We start from the raw sequence: 19,749 nt of genomic DNA, 5'->3' as shown, positions 1-19,749 counted from the left end.
CCCCTGCTCTGCCACAAGTGAGCCACTTTATCTCCTGATACCTCATTTTACCCACAGCGTCTGGGTGCCAAGGGTAATATTACTATTTCTTTCTCTTCTCTTTTAGCTCTGTCATTTAGGAGGGTCAAGTACATGAGAGAAACTCTGACACGTGACTGGCTGAATGCATCTTTCTGAAGTGCTCTGGTTATAATCTGAGACCTAACCAGGCATTACATAAATGACCATTTCTGTTTTCCGCCTCCATAGACAGGACATGCATTACTGATCATGATACTTAATCAAAATCTCACAGGGTCATTGTAGAACTTGCAATGCGAATTTATTTGGATTAGAAGCCAAACAAATTTCAGTTTTGGTTTTGTTTTCGATGCCAAAACCAGTCTGAAATCCAAGTTTGGTCAAGGTTTAGTTTTGGCCAAAAAATGCCAGTGCATTTTCAGTTGAATCCAAAACTTTCCCCTGCCCCGCAACTGTTCTCTTCCTTCTGCCTACCCTGCAATCACATCATGACTATTCTCTGCCTGTCTCCCCCTCCCCACCTCCTCCATGCATTGCCTATCATCAACTGAAGGCCCTCCCCAGTCAATGTTTAGAAGCCCTGGTGGTCTGGTGGCCTCTTCAAGGCAGGAGCTATCCCCAGACTCTCCTGCCAATGTGAGTCCTGTGAGGCTGCCATGGGAAGTCATGGCAGCCATTTTGAGATTGAAACTAGCATGGGCAGCAGTGACTGGGGATTGCTCCTGCCCATGCCAGTTCCAATCTCAAAATGGCTGCCATGACCTCCTGTGGGAAGTCATGGCAGTCATTTTGACTGCACAGCCTGTATGGACAGGAACAACTCAGGATCACTCCTTCCCTGAAGGGGCACTAGACCACCAGGGCTTCCAAAGGTAGGACTGAGGAGGGTCTTTGGGTGGTAGGAGATCAGAGTTTGTGGTCAAGGAGGGGTGGACAGTCTGGGGGACCCACTCTCTGTGGGGGTGGGGTGGGGGTGTGCAGGGAGCAGCGGTTACAGATGAACCTGAGTGACAAATTTTGGCTGTAGATCTAATTTGGATATTGCTAGATGCTGTATTGCAGAGCTTCCCTAAAGTAACGTGGGGACCCCAAAGCCAGTGGTATTTTTAGTATCTCCACAATGCGTATGATGAGACACAGTATATGCAAATACATTCACGCATATTCATAGATGAGATCCTGAAAACCTAACTGGCTGTGGAGTTCCCAGGACACATTTGGGAAGCCCTGCTCTATTGTATCATATTTCTTTAATGTATTTTCTCATCTTTGTTCCTCTTATTATTATTATTATTATTAACGTTTGATTGGCCGCCTCTCAAGCCATAAAGCACATTGAAGTGGTTTACAAAGAACTGTTTCTTACCATGCTTTGGAGGACAGATGAAATAACGGATCCCTCCTACACTCCCATCATTCTTGCCATCAGGCTCGTCCAGCTCAACACCGACCCACTGGCCACTGGCAAATTCTGTTGTGCCACAGAAGCGTAAGGTGCCCACCTAAGAAGCAGCAGAAGCAAAAGCTGGATTCAGCAATGACTGCTGGACCAAACAGATACCTGGTACCGTGGCTTCTGATCCTGCCATCATGGCCTCTGACCCTAATGCTATGGCGGTTGCAGAACTAGCACTTGCTATACAAACCCTGGGCTCAGGCCACCAGAACAGGTCAGCATTCAAGAGCAAGTGGATCATGGGTAAGACTGAGATCAAGGACTTGAATTCCAATTCTCTCCTCGTGCCACAAACTTGTAACGTGACCTCAGATGAATCGTGTGTCTCAGTTCTAAATCCTCTGACTTCTACTGACTTTCTCTGCTAGTTTGAGGTGAGTCACATTATCTCCCTATGCCTCAGTTTCCACTATAGTTATTCAACAGTAATAGTAATAATAATCCACCCTGCTGGGAATCACTGCTGACACGTGCTGAAGGTACTCAGTATAGCTGGGTTTAAAGCAGTGGCATAGGCAGACCTGCCATTTTGGGTAGGCCCAGAGTTAACCTGGGTGGGCCCTTCCCACCCCCTACCCTTACCCCTGTATATACATATAATATAGTGGGTTTTTTTTTAATGACCCTGCGTCTGCCCATTTCTCTCTGAACCTCCTCCCCCGGTTCTACCTCAGAGCTGTTGCCCATCGCAATTCCTACAGGCAACCTACGCCAGCTCTGCAGGCTTCTTCTACCACGTCCCCAGCAAAGAAACAAGAAGTGACATCATTGAGGGCAGGACATGACAGAGAGATTCCTGCAGGGCTGGCACGGGATGCCTATAGGAATTGCTGCTGGCAGTAGCTCTGAGGTAGACCTGGGGGGGGGGGGGGTTCTAGAGAGAGACGGGCAGATGCCAGGCCACGAGTGGAGAAGAGGGAAAGAGAGTAGTGAGGCCTCATGGGCTGCTGACTGGGTGTGCCTGAGGCAAGAATGGGTGGGCATGTGCCCACCCAGGCCCACCCTTAGCTACGCCACTGGTTTAAAAAGGGTTTAGACAAGTTCTTCTAGCCATGTAGGCTTGGAAAAATCCACCCCTCATTTCTGGTTATAAGCATTAAGGAATAGATCTACTCTAGGGTCCTATTAGCTACTGCTGACCTGGACTGGGCACTGTCATAGAGAGGACACTGGGCTTGATGTACCGTTGGTCTGACCCAGAGTGGCACATCTTAAACCCTAATGTGATTGTGGCTGAAAGGTGCTGAATATTTATAGTGTTGTTCGTAGCATCAACTAATTTTCCAGAAATCCAGCCTGTATGATCCTGCTCTGCAGGGATTGTGCAAGACAGGTCAGACTGCGGGTTTGGTACCTTTTCAGCGTCCACCAAGACCCGGTCCCCCAGCTTCAGACCAAGTGAAGTCAGCATCAGGTTCCCAGGGATGTTGTCGTAGTTGGGCAGGGTGACTTTAGGCAGGTTGCAGCTCAGTGGGACTGCATCAAGCAGAAGCTGCTTCAACTCCTTGGCTATCATGGCAGACTCAGCTTTATCCAGGCTCATGTCCATGGGATCAGGCACCACGTCGGCAGGGACCTGCCCTTTACTGTTCTGAAAGGCAAAGAGAAAGATGTAGCCCGGGGCTCACTAATCACAATCTATATCTAAAGTCTTATTAAACCCATTGTCCCCTGGATTCTGTAGAAATTTGGGCATAGATCCCAGATCTGTGTGTAAACTAATTAGGCACTAATGATCAATTATTGGAGTTAACAAGCACTTAATTGACAGTAATTAGGAGTTAACGTATGGATCTGCCCTATGCCCTATTCTATAACATGCGTGTCTAAATTTCATAACACACAACTCCGAAGGGCGTGTGGTCATAGGAGGAGCATGGGCAGGTCAGGGGCATTCCCAGAAATTAGGTCAAAGTATTTAAGTAAAAGGAAAAATAAATGTATATTTTAATACTTAAGTACAAGTACAGAGAACACATTTAAAATTTTACTTAAGTGAAAGTAAAAAAGTTATTGCCTAATATAATACTTTTTGAGCAAAAAGTAAAAGTACCTGAACTACAATGAATGCAACTATTGCTCATGTTTTTATCCCAAGAAAAATCCGCGTACACGGAGAACTCTAAGGTCCCGTGGTCCGTCACTCACTTGTCTCCTTTGTCATGTTTTTATCCCAACAACTTTATTGCTCTACAATTCAATCTACTTTGCTTTTAGTAGAACTACATTTTTGAAAATGACTGTCACTTACGCAAGTGTGGGTCTACAGGTTTTGATCAAGGGAATCGCTGAAACACTTGATGTCCATAGAGCAAAGAATACTTTATCATCTGCATTTAAAGTAGTGCTGTCTAATTCATCACTTCCATCTTCATCTTTATCTTCATTATCATCATAGTGGAATTGGAAAAGGTGCAGAGAAGGGCGACAAAGATGATACAGGGGATGGGACGACTTCCCTATCAGGATAGGCTGAAGAGACTGGGGCTCTTCAGCTTGGAGAAAAGGCGGCTGAGGGGAAATATGATAGAGGTCTATAAGATAATGAGTGGAATGGAACGGGTCGATGTGGAGCATCTGTTTACGCTTTCCAAAAATACTAGGACAAGGGGGCATGCGATGAAGCTGCACTGTGGTAAATTTAAAACGAATCAGAGGAACTTTTTCTTCACTCAACGCGTAGTTAAACTCTGGAATTCGCTGCCGGAAAAGGTGGTTAAGGCGGTTAACTTAGCGGACTTAAAAAAAAGGTTGGATGGCTTCCTGGAGGAAAAAGCCATAGAATGTTATTGAATGGACGAGGGACAAATTGCTTGTTCTTTTGGCCGCTGTCGGTGACAGGGTGCTGGGCTCGATGAACCCTTGGTCTGTCCCAGCTTGGCGATGCTTATGTACTTATGTACTTATCATCATGCTGTCCAGTTATAGAGAAGGCTTTCACAACGTTGGAATCATTTGTCTGTTATTGTTCTAACAATTTTTTCATCTGATGGCAAACTCTGTTTGAATACCTTCAAGGACTGATGCAAGAACATCGAATGTGTGGGAACCCTTCAGTCTTAAGGCCAATCAAGCAGACTTCCTCTCTAAAGACTATAAATCCAGTGGACAGTCACCCCACTACAAACTTTTCCATGGGATGACCAGCAATCTGTTTTAGTAGAGACATATGTTTGCTCACCAAGAGTTGCTACTAGCTTCAGCTTCATCTCTGCTTCCAAGTGACCCAACTCATTACTGTTCTGTTCAGCTGGAGACCAGTAACCAGTTAACAAACATAGGCAACTCCATTGTTCTCATACGCTACATTCACTGAACAGCAAAATTTAAGATGAGGCGATCTACTGTTTGCATAATGAGGTTTGCAACAGCAAAATCCTGTCCTTGGGTTTATTTCATTTGGTTTACTGAGGAATCATGATTTACATCTTGCTTCTGCTTTTACTTTTTTACTTTTAACTGTAACCATCAGATGTAACTAAGTAATAAAAATAGTTACATTTACTTAGTTACTATATAACAGCAGCCTTTGGTAGGTGTAAATGCTTGTGCCCAACATTAGGCATAAACCCCCTAATTCTATAAAAGTTGCCAAAAATTGCGCACACAATTTAATTAAATATCAAGCTAATTAGCACCAATAATTGGCTTTTTAACAAGCAATTATTGGCACTAATCACATTTAATTGAACTTTACACAAGATTTGAAAAAGGAGAAACGGAAATGGGAGGGGCATAGGTGTACATTTGCACCACGTCTACTTGATGCAAATGGCCATGTCTAACGTTAGGTGTAATTCCCAGGGCATAAGCACTGTTCTATAAACTATGTCTAACTTTAAGCGCGGCTTATAAAATAGCGTTTTCTGCACCAATTTTTTGGGTGCCATATATAGAATCTAGCCCAAAATATGCAGTAAGCTAGTATTCTCTAAAGGTTGTTCAGCACAGAGTGCCCTTTGCAAAACACTAGCTTAGTGTGGATCATCCCATTGTCTAACGAGGTACTATTTATTGAATCGTGCCCTATATGTCTTCTCATATCACTGCCTAATCCAGAAATAGCAAAGCGCCAACAACTCCTGCCCCTTCTCATCACAGTTCTTACCTTGATGGTGACAGCTTTAGCAACCCGTTCCCTTTCTCTCCATGGTCTCTATCCCAATGCAGACATAGATCCAGCAAACCTTTCCCCCTCTCTCCATGGTTTTATCTTGATATCTCCGGCAGCTCCTACTCCTGCTTTCTAGAGTTTTTGGTCTGATGATAGAGTTGGCTCCATGTTCCAGCAGTCCCCACCCCTTCTGTCCATCATCCTTATCCTAACAGTGGGCCTAGTTCTATGCTCCATAAGCCCTGCCCCTTCTCCCTATGGTCCTTACCCTGACGGTGGGGTTGGCTCCATGTTCCAGCAGACACTTCACAGCTCCCAGGCACAGATTGGAGGCAGCAATGTGCAGTGCAGTTCCATGGTTGAAGTCACTGCATGTAGAATTGAGCACTATGCAAAAGGAAATTAAAAAAAAAAGTTGAAAAGGAAGGAAGTTTGCACACATGCTAATCTTCAGCAGCAGAAGGTAGATGCTGTGATCTCTTCTGCACCTAGTTGCAAAGACAGGACAGGTCAAGCTAGGGAACTGCTGCTGAATCCAGGATGCAGCAGGATCTGGGTCTCCATGGTCACACCCTTCCATCTGCTCCAGTTCTGGGGACTTGTTAATTCCAAAGAGAGGGGAAGAGGGATTGGTTCTGTACTTCATAAGTACATAAGGACTTAACTAGGGTTACACAGACCTTTGGGTTTTGATGCCTTTAGTAAAATGCGGATTAGCTCTGGCACATCAAAGTAGGCTGCGTAGTGGAGTGCATTCATGTTTGTCCAGCGGCTTTGAAGGGTAGGATCAGCACCCAGGCTCAGAAGCTGATTGGAAAGTTGCACAGCAGCTGTTGGGTCTCCTATAGACAGGGAAATATGAAAATCCTGTTCAGTGGCAGTTATGTTAGTGTATGGTGCTGAGGAAGCATATGAGTAGCCAATGGCTACATCAGCGGGCTGGGAACCCCAGATTCAAAATCCACTGCAGCTCCTTGGCAGTGGCGTAGCAAGGTTGGCTGCCACCTGGGGCGGATTGCCGCTGCGCACCCCCCCCCCCCCCCGGGTGCAGCGGCGTCCGTCCCCCCAGGGTGCAGCATGACACCCCCCCTCGGCGCAATGACCCCCCCTCCCCGGTGCATCAAGCCCCCCCCCAGCGCAATGACACCCCCCTCCTTGGGTGCATTCTTGGCTGCTGGAGGGTGCAGAGAGCAGCCACGCACGTGTCGGCTCCGTTGGCTCCCTGTTCCCTCTGCCCCGGAACAGGAAGTAACCTGTTCCAGGGCAGAGAGAGCAGGGAACCAGCAGAGCCGACAGGCACGCGGCTGCTCTCTGCACCCTCCAGCAGCATGCACCCGGGGTGGACCGCCCCCACCGCCCCGCCCTTCCTACGCTACTGCTCCTTGGGACCTTGAGTAAGTCGCTTAACCCTTTCATGCCTTGGATCTGATGCTGGGCAGGTTCTGGCAGCACTGCCAGTCCAGGTCATGCCCCCCTGTATTGGGCAGCAGCAACATAGTAATGTCTCACATTGACAAAAGAAGGCAATAACAAGCCTTCCTTGTATCATTCCAAGAAACCCCTGAGGGGGGAAGAGATCACCAGGACTCAGTTTAATTCAAGGACACATCCGGATCTAGATGGTAGCGAGAGACACAGAAGAGGAAATAGCGGTCAGTTTTATTGAGGGACAATGACAAATACCACCAAGGCTGCCTCTATTTCCCTCCCCCACCCCAGGCCTGCCGTGCTTTTCAAGCTCTGGTGATTGGACAATAGTAGGGATGGTGCTGAGCAGGACAATGTGTCCCTGCAGAGCGTGGTGACAGTTTTAATTTGTGTTTCCTTACCCACTCCATGGGCTCCAGCTTTGCAGGCATAGTGGAGGAGGGTCATGTCAGTCAGTCCATCTCGATCGTTAACATGGCAACCCCTCTTCAGGACCTGAAAAGCACAGAGCTGGGGCTGAGCCTAGTCATAGGATAGATTTGTTACATCAAGACCTCACAGTTACCCACATGGGCAAAATATTCAACATAAGGGGTCCTTCTCATGCTGTCCCTCAAGTACTACTACTACTACTACTTGACATTTCTAAAGCGCTACTAGGGTTACGCAGTGCTGTACAATTCAACATAGAAGGACAGACCCTGCTCAAAGGAGCTTACAATCTAAAGGACAAATGTACAGTCAGTCAAATAGGGGCAGTCTAGATTTCCTGAAAGGTATAAAGGTTTGGTGCCAAAAGCAACATCGAAGAGGTGGGCTTTGAGCAAGGATTTGAAGATGGGTAGGGAGGGGGCTTGGCATAAGGGCTCAGGAAGTTTATTCCAAGCATAGGGTGAGGCGAGGCAGAATGAGCGGAGCCTGGAGTTGGCAGTGGTGGAGAAGAGTACTGAGAGGAGGGATTTGTCCTGTGAGCGGAGGTTACGGGCGGGAACGTAAGGGGAAATGAGGGTAGAGAGGTAATGAGGGGCTGCAGACTGAGTGCATTTGTAGGTAAGAAGGAGAAGCTTATGCGGTATCTGATTGGAAGCCAGTGAAGTGACCTGAGAAGAGGGGTGATATGAGAATATCGGTTCAGGCGGAATATAAGACGTGCAGCAGAGTTCTGAACAGATTGAAGGGGGGATAGATGGTTAAGTGGGAGGCCAGTAAGGAGTAGGTTGCAGTAGTCAAGGCGAGAGGTAATGAGAGCGTGGACGAGAGTACGGGTGGTGTGCACAGAGAGGAAAGGGCGAATTTTGCTGATGTTAAAGAGAAAGAAGCGACAGGTCTTGGCTATCTGCTGGATATGCGCAGAGAAGGAGAGGGAGGAGTCGAAAATGACTCCGAGGTTGCGGGCAGATGAAACGGGGAGGATGAGGGTGTTATCAACTGAGATAGAGAGTGGAGGAAGAGGAGAAGTGGGTTTTGGTGGAAAGACGATAAGCTCGGTCTTGGACATGTTTTTATATATTATTTTATATATTATCCAATGCAGAAAATGTGAAGGGTGCTATGTTGGGGAGATAGACCAAATGCTAAAGGTAAGAATCAATTCACACAGGTACCACATCAAATAGCAAAGGTGATAACCCATAGGTGGTTGGTGGCTCATTTGTTTGAGAAGGCTAAAGTGGTTGGTGCTAGGGCAAGGCGGGGGCAGGGCCTGAGTCCTTAATTGTCTGATAACATTAGAAAGGTCAGCAATATATTTGCAGGTCATACCTTATATTACATTTAGATATTAGATATGTATCAAACACCAAATAATAAAGTGACAAAAAATTAAACAGTGCAAACTTCAGTAGATATATATAGATCACTTAGAGCGGCACAATCGAAAGGGACGTCCTCGTTTCGTTTTGGATGTCCTCGCAAAACGTCCCCATCCAGGGGTGGGGAAACCCGTATTTTTGAAACAAGATGGACGTCCACCTTAGCGCAGAGAGGAGGAGGAGGATGGGGGGAGAGAGAAGATGCCTAAGCCACAGGGGACACCAATGCGAACGCCAGGAGGGTACTTGAGGTATTTTAACAACTGGCACCCAAAATTCTTTAAAGTCTAACAAACGGCTCTGGCGAGCAGGTGTGAGCTGAAACCTGTACCACTTGAAGACTGGAAGATGGCCAATGTAACGCCGATTTTTAAAAAGGGTTCCAGGAGTCATCCAGGAAATTACAGACCAGTAACCTGACTTCAATGCTGGGTAAAATAGTAGAAACTATTATCACGAATAAATTATGGAACACGTAGACAAACATGGCTTAAAGGGACAGAGTCGGCATGGATTCAGCCAAGGGAAGTCTTGCCTCACCAATTTGCTTCATTTCTTTCAAGGTGTGAATAAACATGTGGATAAAGGTGAGACGGTTGATGTAATGTATCTAGATTTTCAGAAAGCTTTTGACACAGTCCCTCATGAAACATGCCTGAGGAAATGAAAAAGCCATGGGATAGGAGGCAACGTTCTGTTGTGGATTAGAAATTGGTTGTTGGACAGCAAACCAAGGGTAGGGTTAAATGGCTATTTTTCCCAATGGAGGAGGGTAAATAGTGGAGTGCCCTAGGGATCTGTACTGGGACCGGTTCTATTTAACATCGTTCTCAGTTATATAGAAATATATATAGAAGACTAATTCAAATGATAGTTACCGGATGCTAGGGTCCACCTTAAGAGTCAGCACTCAATAAAAAAAATCTGGGTGTCATTGTAGACAATATGCTGAAATCTTCTGCTCAGTGTGTGGCAGTGGCCAAAAAAAGCAAACAGGATACTAGGAATTATTAGGAAAAGGATGCCATGCAGTGCGACCTCATCTTGAGTATAGCGCAAGTTCTGGTTGCTGTTCCTCGAAAAAGATATAGCGGAATTAGAAAAGGTTCAAAGGATGGCAGCTACAATGTTAGAGGGGCTGGAGGTACTCCCATATGAGGAAAGGCTAAAGAGGTTAGGGCTCTTCAGCTTGGAAAAGAGATGACTGAGGGGGGATATGATTGAGGTCTACAAAATCCTGAGTGGTGTAGAACAGGTAAAAGTGGAAATACTTTTAACATGAATAGGAGGGAATATTTTTTCACTCAACGAATAGTTAAACTCTGGAACTTGTTGCCAGAGGATGTGGTTACTGTGGTTAGCACAGCTGGTTTTAAAAAAAGGTTTGGACAAATTCCTGGAGGAAAAATCCATGGTCTGTTATTGAAATAGACATGGGGGAAGCCACTGCTTACCACAGGATTGGTAGCATGGAATCTTGCTACTTTTGGGGGTTCTGCTAGGTACTTGTGACCTGGATTGGCCACTGTTGGAAGCAGGATACTGGGCTAGATGAACCATCGGTCTGACCCAGTATGGCAATTCTTATATTCACTTTTATGTCCCACCAAAATGTTTGCATTCATTCAATCAGTGATTACGGAACATTCCAGCTAGGGTGAAATTACAATTCACTCAGCGTTGCTGGTGTATGTGATCTCGCGGTAAGTTACTTATCCTTCTATTGCCATCTCAAAGTGTACCTCATTTATGCTCATATTTGGTCAGTTTACTACTGTTATGTTGTTAACAAAATTGTAAGTTTTATGCCAGGCCATATCTGCTATACAATGCCTTAGGTGAATCTCTTCACAAAGGTGGTTAATTAATTAATTGATTAAAATAATATATCCAAGAACTACTGACTTAGAAGTATGTAATAATCACCCTCCCACTGTGCAGCCTTATTGGAAGGTGATAGGAAATGTGTATCAAAACTGACGGAGGCAAGTGACACCAATTTATTGAGGCATCAGTTTTGAGGACCAGAGTCGTCTTCATCAGGAAATGTGGATGCCTTTTATCTTGTTTTCTTTTTTTTTTTTTTTTTTACAAATAGTAAATTGCAAAATTACGTTACAGTTATTTTGTCACCCCTCTTCTCACTTTCCCACCCCTTTCCCCCTCATATTTGTGTAGTACCCTTTAGTACCTCAGTTACTTTAACAACATACTGTAGAAGGACCGGGACCAGAAGACCATTGTACATAAGGGTCCCAAATATTTCTCCTTTCTTTTAAATATAATTTAGTGACTGGGAAAGACAGATTAGGACAAACGCTTTGAGGTCAATGTTCAAAACAATTTAACTGGGCTGCAGGGGAGGACTGACCATTTGGGCAACTGGGCAGTGCCCGAGGGCCCAGGGCACTAGAGGACCCAATACTTTCCTCCCACGTGCCTGACATCCCTCTTTCCCCAGGACTGGGACCAGGACCTGGACCGAGACATCCCCTCTCTTTTCCCCTCCTGCACTCCTGTCTCTGAACCCCCAACCCCGGGTTGTGGCTCAAAGGGTCTTTTCCTCCATGGAGGGGCACACGCAGCTACATTGGATGTCTGCTGCTGACGTCGGAACTTCTCTCTGCCATGGCCTGCTCCACTCCTGACATAATTTCCTTCTTCTGCAAGGGTGTGCCACAGCAGAAAGAAGTTCCGGCATCAGTGGCGCACAGCCAGTGTAGCTGCCCATACCCCTGCCTGCACTGAGGAAAGGAGGATTTGAGGAACATGGAGGCTGAGCTGTAGTTGCAGCAACTGGACGAAAGGAAAAGGTCAGTGGCACTGGCAGCTTAAAGGCAGTGGGAGAGGGAGGCAGCAGGACCTTGGGAGGGGGGACCAATGATCCTTATTGCCTGGGGTCCCAATCACTGTCAATCTGCCCCAGCTGGAAGGTTAAATTGTGCTGAAGAAGCTAAACCCAGACATTCAGCAGCATGCACCTGGATAGTACTGCTGATTGTTCAGCCAGGTCACTCTGACACTATGTGGTTCGGGCTGGGCCAGGAGTTCCTTGGGCATTGCTGATGTTTAAACAGCAGTATCTGGATAACTACTTCGTCAATTTAGAATAGCAAAAAGGCTGTCTTAAGTTGACTGGGTAGCTATCCAGGTACTGCAGCAGAGAATATGCAGATAGGGACCAGGTATCAAGGTTTATTCAGTCAGCAGCAGCCAACATTTAAAGAAACAGTGACTGCAGACTGAATACTGCCACCTTTATTTTGAAGTAAGGCCAGGAAAGACAGGGACTATAACATGGTTTGGCCAGGGTCACAGATAAAGTCATTGGTAGAGGGGAGCCTTGAACTCATATCTCCAAAGTTGCATCACTAGAGCATCCATCCTGTGTCTGGGGATCTATTTTACCAGGACTTTACAACATGCCATAAAGCAGTGTCAACAGAGAAAAAGAAGCATCAGCTGTCATGCGCTCACCTCATTGCCGATGATGTCAATTTTATGTTGTACTTGGGGAACCCACTGTCGGATGATGGCAAACAGTTCTGGAATTGTGGTTTTGGGATCAAAGAGGATTTCTTGGCAAGCTGGATCATTAGGGTCAAAGAATGTGAATGCTGGAAAACAAATTCAGAATTTGGGGTGCTTTCTTGAAATTTTCCATGATTTATTATCATCATTTTCGTGTAATTTTGACTATTTTATATGACTGTCGTATTCAAACAGAAGGAGCCATAAATTTGAGTATAGGTTATGGATTGTTTTGGCGATGAATAGGCAGCAGAATGAGATGGGTCTCTAGGGCCATGGCCCAACCAATATTTTGGTCAACACAACGTCAGCAACTTGAGACTGGGGTGAAGCTACAGAATGGTTGACACCTCCAACCAAAAAGGTGTTGGGTTGCCCCTGAAAATGATAATATCTCTGCTACACCTGTTGGGTCAGTATTGGACCAAAGTGAATGGCCCAGGTCTCTTTTGTAATATTGTTTATCAGATCAGCATATGCTTATCCGTCCTATTTAAGGTACAGAAACACTCTAGAAGGAGACTGCATGTTACCATAATCCTTGGGAAGAGGCGCAGGTGCAGAATGGTGAACCACAGGCTTCTTCCTTCTCTCCAAGAGTGGGCTGTGAAATTCCAAAGGCCGTCGATCCTCCCCCACGGACACTTCAGCTGTGTCATCTTTAGTCATGGCTTGGAAATGCCCCTTTCAAGAAACAAAGGTTGAGTTAGATTCCTCCTCTCATATAGCCATAACAACATTCTGGAACCTTAAAAAGATAAATTGGATCTGACTGAAAAGCCAATCACATTTCCAGGATCTTCAAATATTAGAAACTGTCTTCAGCAGAGTCTAAACAACACTGAGGCAGGTACATTATCATGAGTAAACATTCTTCTATCATAGTTACAAACTTTGGTCAGTTGTGTATTTCCTGACAATGGTGATGTGTTGAAGACTACTGGTAAGTAATGGTTCTATTGCCAACCATTCTCTATAGTATCATTGATAAAAGACTGTTACCAGTTAGGTAGCACTGATTGTGGTGGGCTATGGCCCAAACCTGTTTTGCCCCATACATTACCAACTAGAGAACTTCGGGGGCAGAGTAGTTAGTTAAGGTCCTCCACACCAACAGAATGTTCCATTGTCCTTAATTGTAATAATGGTGGTTGGCCATGGTCTAAATCTATTCCCTGATGCAATCACAACCAAGATTTTATCAAACCATGGTCAACCGTAACCAACCATGATAACCAACCCCAGTCTAAGTATTATCAGATGATGAGTAACCACTCCTAAGCTTACTCAATAACTACAGTTACAAGGATCATTGTCACCAGGATCAAAGTAAAGCATTAATACTCTAATTTCTTACACGTTAATTAGATATTTATATATCATCTTTCCAATCAAAACAATCCCAGAACTGGTGTTAAAGGGGAGCTACCGGGGAAAGTGCCCTGGGAGCCCCAAGCCTGTCTGAAACTGAAGAATGCACAGCCTGCTGGCTGACTTTTGGGACCCCCCCCCTTACCAAATGTCTGCCATAGGCCCCAGAATGTCTAACACCAGCCCTGAATCATCCAAGGTAGATTACAACCAAAAACAAATTAGCATCAGCTGTTCTTAAACAAATCAAGATGGCATCATTGTTCAGATTTTGCCATAGGAGATGGTGTAAATGAGATGGAGAGAATGGTGTGGAAATGTGTGTGTGTGTGTGGAGGGGCCCTTTGGGCAAGTTATTTTACAGAAGAAAGTGTTTCTAGAAGTATCACAGTTCAGAATTAAGGGGGGGGGGTTAATTTTATAAGGGACCTGTGTAGTCTCTTATAAAATAGCTCTGGGGATAGACATGCACAGAACACAAGAGCATAAGAACAAAAGCGTTGCTATACTGGGTCAGACCAAAGGTCCATCAAGCCTTATTTCCTGTTTCCAACAGTGGCCAATCCAGGTCACAAGAACCTGGCAAGATTCCAAAACAGTAAAACAGATTTCATGCTACTTATCCTAGAAATAAGCAGTGGATTTTCTCAAGTCCATAATGGCTTATGGACTTTTCTTTTAGGAAATGATCCAAACCTTTTTCAAACCCCGCTAAGCTAACTGCTTTTACCACATATGTATATGTATTACTGGTTAATAGCACATATGTTTTATATGATTATAGGTACAGGCATTCTGGAAGCAGAGAGTAGGCAGAGCTGGAGCAGAATCAGCACTTATGCAAGTACTTTTAAATGTGTTGCTACTTTTCTTTCTCCTTTATTATTTACCGATTCGTAAACCCCTCTGGTGTGTTATCACTAAGTAACAGTATATTAATCTAACAAACCCTAAGTCCATATTTTATAAAATTCACATACGCTGATTCTTATCAATACATGTATGCACAAATGTATGCCTTTCTTAGAGCAGATGGAAACCTGTGCACGATTATTTGTGTACCGCTGGGGGATGAATCTAGGAATCTGTTTGATAAAGGCACTTACACACATATTTTCCCTTGATAAAATAGTCATCAAAGTCCTATACTAATACTGAAGAGAACAAGCAGCAAATCTCTTTCTATTTGGAACAGAGTTTTTCTGTAGTTATGTTTTTATAAAATAAGATACAATACTAGTCCTTTTATGAGCATTAAGCCAACACTGAAACATCTAGAATTATCTGATAGGGAATAGCCAGCAGCCAGAAATCTATCAAAGCACAAACATAATGGATCATCAGCAGAGAGTCAAGAAATGGGATTTGTTCAACATGATCCAATCCCTAATGTCTCAGATTTCATTTATCAGTCCAAATTTTTGAATTATAATATTCAAATACTATAAAGTCACTCAAACTTATCTGCATTCAGGTCCTTCTGTTGTTGTACAACTAAAGTTTGGAATTCTTTACCATTAAGCATCCATTTAACTTCTGGTTATATGATCTACCAAGGACTTATTTTTTAAGTTTGTTCATTCTTGATTATTAGGTTTTTTTTTTTTTTTATTGTATTAACAAAACACAACAAGATCCACATGAATCTGCTGGGTCCAAAGAATGTTTCTTTCTCATGAAGATTTCAAATTCTTCTCTCCAAAGTTCCAATCCCCAATTGAGAATTTATTTATCTATTTATTTAACAAATGTATATCTCATCTACCCAATATATCTAGGCAGGTTACAACATACGCTCATAAAAATAAAACAAAACAAAACTAAAACATACAACACAATAAAACAAACAGCAGAAAACATAGGGATTAGGCAGGGTCATACTGCACAAATCCTATTTCTTGACTCTTTGCTAATGGTCCACTATTTTTTGCTTTTATAGATTACTGACTGGTGGCTATTCCTTATCAGATACTTCTAGATGTGTTAGCCTTTATAAAATAGATATACATTTTTTCACTTTTGCCCTAGAAGCCAGTAATAAAAATGACCACCTACAATGTTAGGTGTATACATCTGTCTATAAAGACACATCCCTTGGCATTTTCATTGTCAAATTTACCTTTACATGCATATAGGGGACAATTCTATACTGGGTATCCATTTAGGTGCCCCAAATCCACGAGGTAGGAGCCTATTCGACAACAGAATCCAGGCACCTATATTCTGTAATAGAACACTAGCATAACCTGATATCAGTGCATCTAACATTTAGACTCTCATAGTTACATACATGAGGATGCCTACATGTGGCAGGGACATGTTTATTACCTATGTAATAAACACTACCAGAACCCTCATCCACACTCTTATCACCTCTCGCTTAGACTATTGCAACTTGCTTCTCACAGGTCTCCCACTTAGCCATCTCTCTCCTCTTCAATCTGTTCAAAATTCTGCTGCACGACTAATATTCTGCCAGTGTCGTTATGCTCATATTAGCCCTCTCCTCAAGTCACTTCACTGGCTTCCTATCCATTTCCGCATACAGTTCAAACTCCTCTTATTGACCTATAAGTGCATTCACTGTGCAGCTCCTCTGTACCTCTCCACTCTCATCTCTCCCTACATTCCTCCCCAGGAACTCCGTTCACTGGCTAAATCTCTCTTATCTGCACCCTTCTCCTCCACCGCTAACTCCAGACTTTGTTCCTTTTATCTTGCTGCACCATATGCCTGGAATAGACTTCCTGAGCCAGTACGTCAAGCTCCGTCTCTGGCCATCTTCATATCTAAGCTAAAAGCCCACCTTTTTGATGCTGCTTTTAACTCCTAACCCTTATTCACTTGTTCAGAACCCTTATTTTATCATCCTCACTTTAATATTCCCTTATCTCTTGTTTGTCCTGTTTGTCTGTCCTAATTAGATTGTAAGCTCTGTCGAGCAGGGACTGTCTCTTCATGTTCAAGTGTACAGTGCTGCGTAAGTCTAGTAGCGCTTTAGAAATGATAAGTAGTAGTAGTACTATGTAAGTGGGAGCTCCATCCATGTCCTACCTATGCTCCACCCCTGTGTATACCCCCCCCCTTTGCAAATACGTGCATTGTAAGTTAACTGGGTGTCTGCAGAATAGCACTTAGGCCTTATGCTATCACTTATGTGTATTATGGATATTTACGCACACTTAAAACCAGGTGCTTAGATAACCGAGTCTGACTGAAATCAGTAGTTATAGTTCCAGCCAAAACCAAATCTGTGGCCAAAATCCGCAACTCAGCTTCAGCTGGAACTGAAGCCAAAACCGAAAAAACAGTGCCTTCTCCACTCGCCCCCCATCCCAGCATGAGCCAGCTGCCCGCTCATCCGCAGGAAAACGGGTTCAGACCCGTTTTGCCACTGACTTTTTCAAGGGAACCGACTGCTTGTATCTTGTGCCTATACCCCATCTGCCATTATCTAAGCAGTCAAGATACAAGCAGTCAGTTCCCTTGAAAAAGTCGGTGGCGAAACGGGTCCCCATCGGGATTGCTGCAAGAAGTTAAGCGCTGGTTATTTGTGCTTGGAAAAAGAGTTTATATTTGATGTTTTAATTGCAAAGAAAAAGTAAAAAAAAAAAAAAAACAGAGTTTTTTTGACCAGTGATTGAGCTGAGTACCTATTTAGTGCTTAAAATTGTCTGTGCTGTGGCACTGAGCATGGTTGGCTTCTGAGGTCTTTTTTCCTCCTAAATAAAAAAAAAAAAACTAAAAACTATTCAAACAGAAAAATCTGTGAATATTCATAGTGTAAAGGGAAATAGGACTTCTGAGGTTTTTACAACTGCCTTCAAAGTGGTTTACATATATTCAGGTACTTATTTTGTACCGGGGCAATGGAGGGTTAAGCGACTTGCCCCAGAGTCACAAGGAGCTGCAGTGGGAATTGAACTCAGTTCCCCAGGATCAAAGTCCACTGCACTAACCACTAGGCTACTCCTCCACTAGCAACATTCCATGTAGAAGCCTACCCTTGCAGATCAGCAACGCGGCTGCGCAGGCTTCTGTTTCTGTGAGTCTGACGTCCTGCACATATGTGCAGGACGTCAGACTCACAGAAACAGAAGCCTGCGCGGCCGCGTTGCTGATCTGCAAGGGCAGGCTTCTACATGGAATGTTGCTAGTGGAATAGCAACATTCCATGTAGAATCTCCAATAATAGCAACATTCCATGTAGAATCTCAAATAGGGAAAGGGAAATGGGACTTGATATACCGCCTTTCTGAGGTTTTTACAACTACATTCAAAGTGGTTTACATGTATTCAGGTACTTATTTTGTACCAGGGGCAATGGAGGGTTAAGTGACTTGCCCAGAGTCACAAGGAGCTGCAGTGGGAATTGAACTCAGTTCCCCAAGATCAAAGTCCACTGCACTAACCACTAGGCTACTCCTCCTACAAGAGTATATATATTGTTGCACAGTGAGAGGTTGGTATTTCATCCTTAACCAGCATCTGATAAAACCACTTCATAATGTACAGTAATATCACATTTCATCACACCACAATCAAGAAAATAGAGAAAACATATAAGAGAAAGACAATTATATCTAAGTGAGGTTTTGGGATATAATGGGAATAGAACGTGAGTTGAATTCAGACGTCTCAGTCAATATGAAACCATCCATTGAAGAACAAGGTAGAATGCTCATCTCTCCTACTGCATAAAATTTCTACTGTCTCCTGTCATCCACAACACCTCTTGCATGCTCCACACACCTCTGGCTCCCAACCACCCATTCTGCCTCATCATCTATGGTTAATGGAATTTATAATTTTCTTGAGGAATCCCAGAGGAAAGCTATCCATAAACCAAGCTCTAAGTGTGGATAGTCCACTATCTACATGGAAGACCCTGTGTGCTGAGGGCCCGGGATATGGGAGGCTGCCCAAACCTTGCTTTTTATACTAAGTAATACCTAGTTCAATTTCTCTCCCACCAGACACAATCGACAGACTTGGCCCCTCATCCAGACTCCCAGACAGCATAAGCCGAGATTCAGACCTTTCCATTTGGGTCTCTGCCAGACCTCAAGCTGAACTAAATCTGCGGAGACCTTTCCAGATTCTTCTCCTTAAATAAATCATTCTAAAAACAGCCTTCACGAGAGAACATGCCATCAGCCGCGGGGGCGTCCCACTCCTTCTTCAGAAATACTATTTAGACCCTATAAGCTAATTTCACAGCGTCAAAACAAGAACAGAAGAGGTGAGCAGTGATCAGGGGAACATGACGGTCAGAGGGTAGTGATCAAGGCCCGGACGACACCGAAAAGTGAGAGGGGTCAAAGCATAAAGTGATCGGGGACCCGGCGCTGATGAGAAGGGACACCGATCGGGATAGGGTGGACACTGACGGGACAAGGGAGGCCAGCACAGATCGGACCCAGGCGTTTCCGGAGGTGGACACGGGGAAAGGGGGGGGGGGGGATTGTCTGGTACCGGGACTACTCTTTCTGGTATCCCTCGCAGTTAGTCTCTGCCCAGACCAGGTCCAGTCCGCTTCCAGGCGGAGGATGTGGCTTTCTCCAGCGATTAGTCTATCTGGCTCGGGAGATGTCGGATGCTGTTTACCTTCTTGAGATCCCTCCCTCCAGCATCCGTCACAGATTCAGCATCAGCACACAATCCTGCCCCCCTGCATCCCCCATCCTCTCCCTTTCCCTCCATCTTCCTCTGCAACTCCGACTGTTCCTTACTGTATCCCTCCCCCCCTTCCTTCCATTCCGAGATAAATATAAAATGATCCTCGCCCCCATTAAGTATAGAGGGTATACTGAATCTATGCCAGGCGCAGAAGGAAGAGCACATCACGTTCCAGAAACCCGAGGGTCCTTTCCATATCTCTGTACCTGTGTGTGTTGTCCCTAGACAAGGCCAGGGCCCCCCTGCCTCCCTCACTGGCCCCGCTCTCCAGCTGGCTGCTGTCCCTGGTGCTGATTCTGCTGCGCCCGATGCGGTCTCTAGCCCTGGAATTCTCCCTG

General features: G+C 44.6%; 1 protein-coding gene across 2 annotated transcripts in view; it reads right to left on the bottom strand.

The window, feature by feature from the left end:
• Positions 1-19,749, bottom strand: part of CLIP3 (CAP-Gly domain containing linker protein 3) — a 30,219-nt gene extending 10,470 nt beyond the window's left edge. Inside the window, exons 1-8 of one of the 2 annotated variants that reach the window (XM_030219443.1) lie at positions 19,618-19,749; positions 12,895-13,045; positions 12,308-12,447; positions 7,421-7,514; positions 6,272-6,433; positions 5,860-5,978; positions 2,832-3,068; positions 1,388-1,523 (exon numbers count right to left, since the gene is read on the bottom strand). In XM_030219443.1, coding sequence (XP_030075303.1) covers positions 1,388-1,523; positions 2,832-3,068; positions 5,860-5,978; positions 6,272-6,433; positions 7,421-7,514; positions 12,308-12,447; positions 12,895-13,030 — 1,024 coding nt within the window. In that variant the 5' untranslated portion in view covers positions 13,031-13,045; positions 19,618-19,749. Of the gene's footprint in view, positions 1-1,387; positions 1,524-2,831; positions 3,069-5,859; positions 5,979-6,271; positions 6,434-7,420; positions 7,515-12,307; positions 12,448-12,894; positions 13,046-19,207; positions 19,293-19,617 lie in introns of those variants that run through there. The other variant, XM_030219444.1, reaches the window with a different exon arrangement.

The sequence above is a fragment of the Microcaecilia unicolor genome, chromosome 11 (genome assembly GCF_901765095.1).
Source record: "Microcaecilia unicolor chromosome 11, aMicUni1.1, whole genome shotgun sequence".
Taxonomy (NCBI): Eukaryota; Metazoa; Chordata; class Amphibia; order Gymnophiona; family Siphonopidae; genus Microcaecilia; species Microcaecilia unicolor.
Note: the sequence above shows the minus strand (reverse complement) of the source record. Positions and strands in the feature narration are given on the sequence as shown.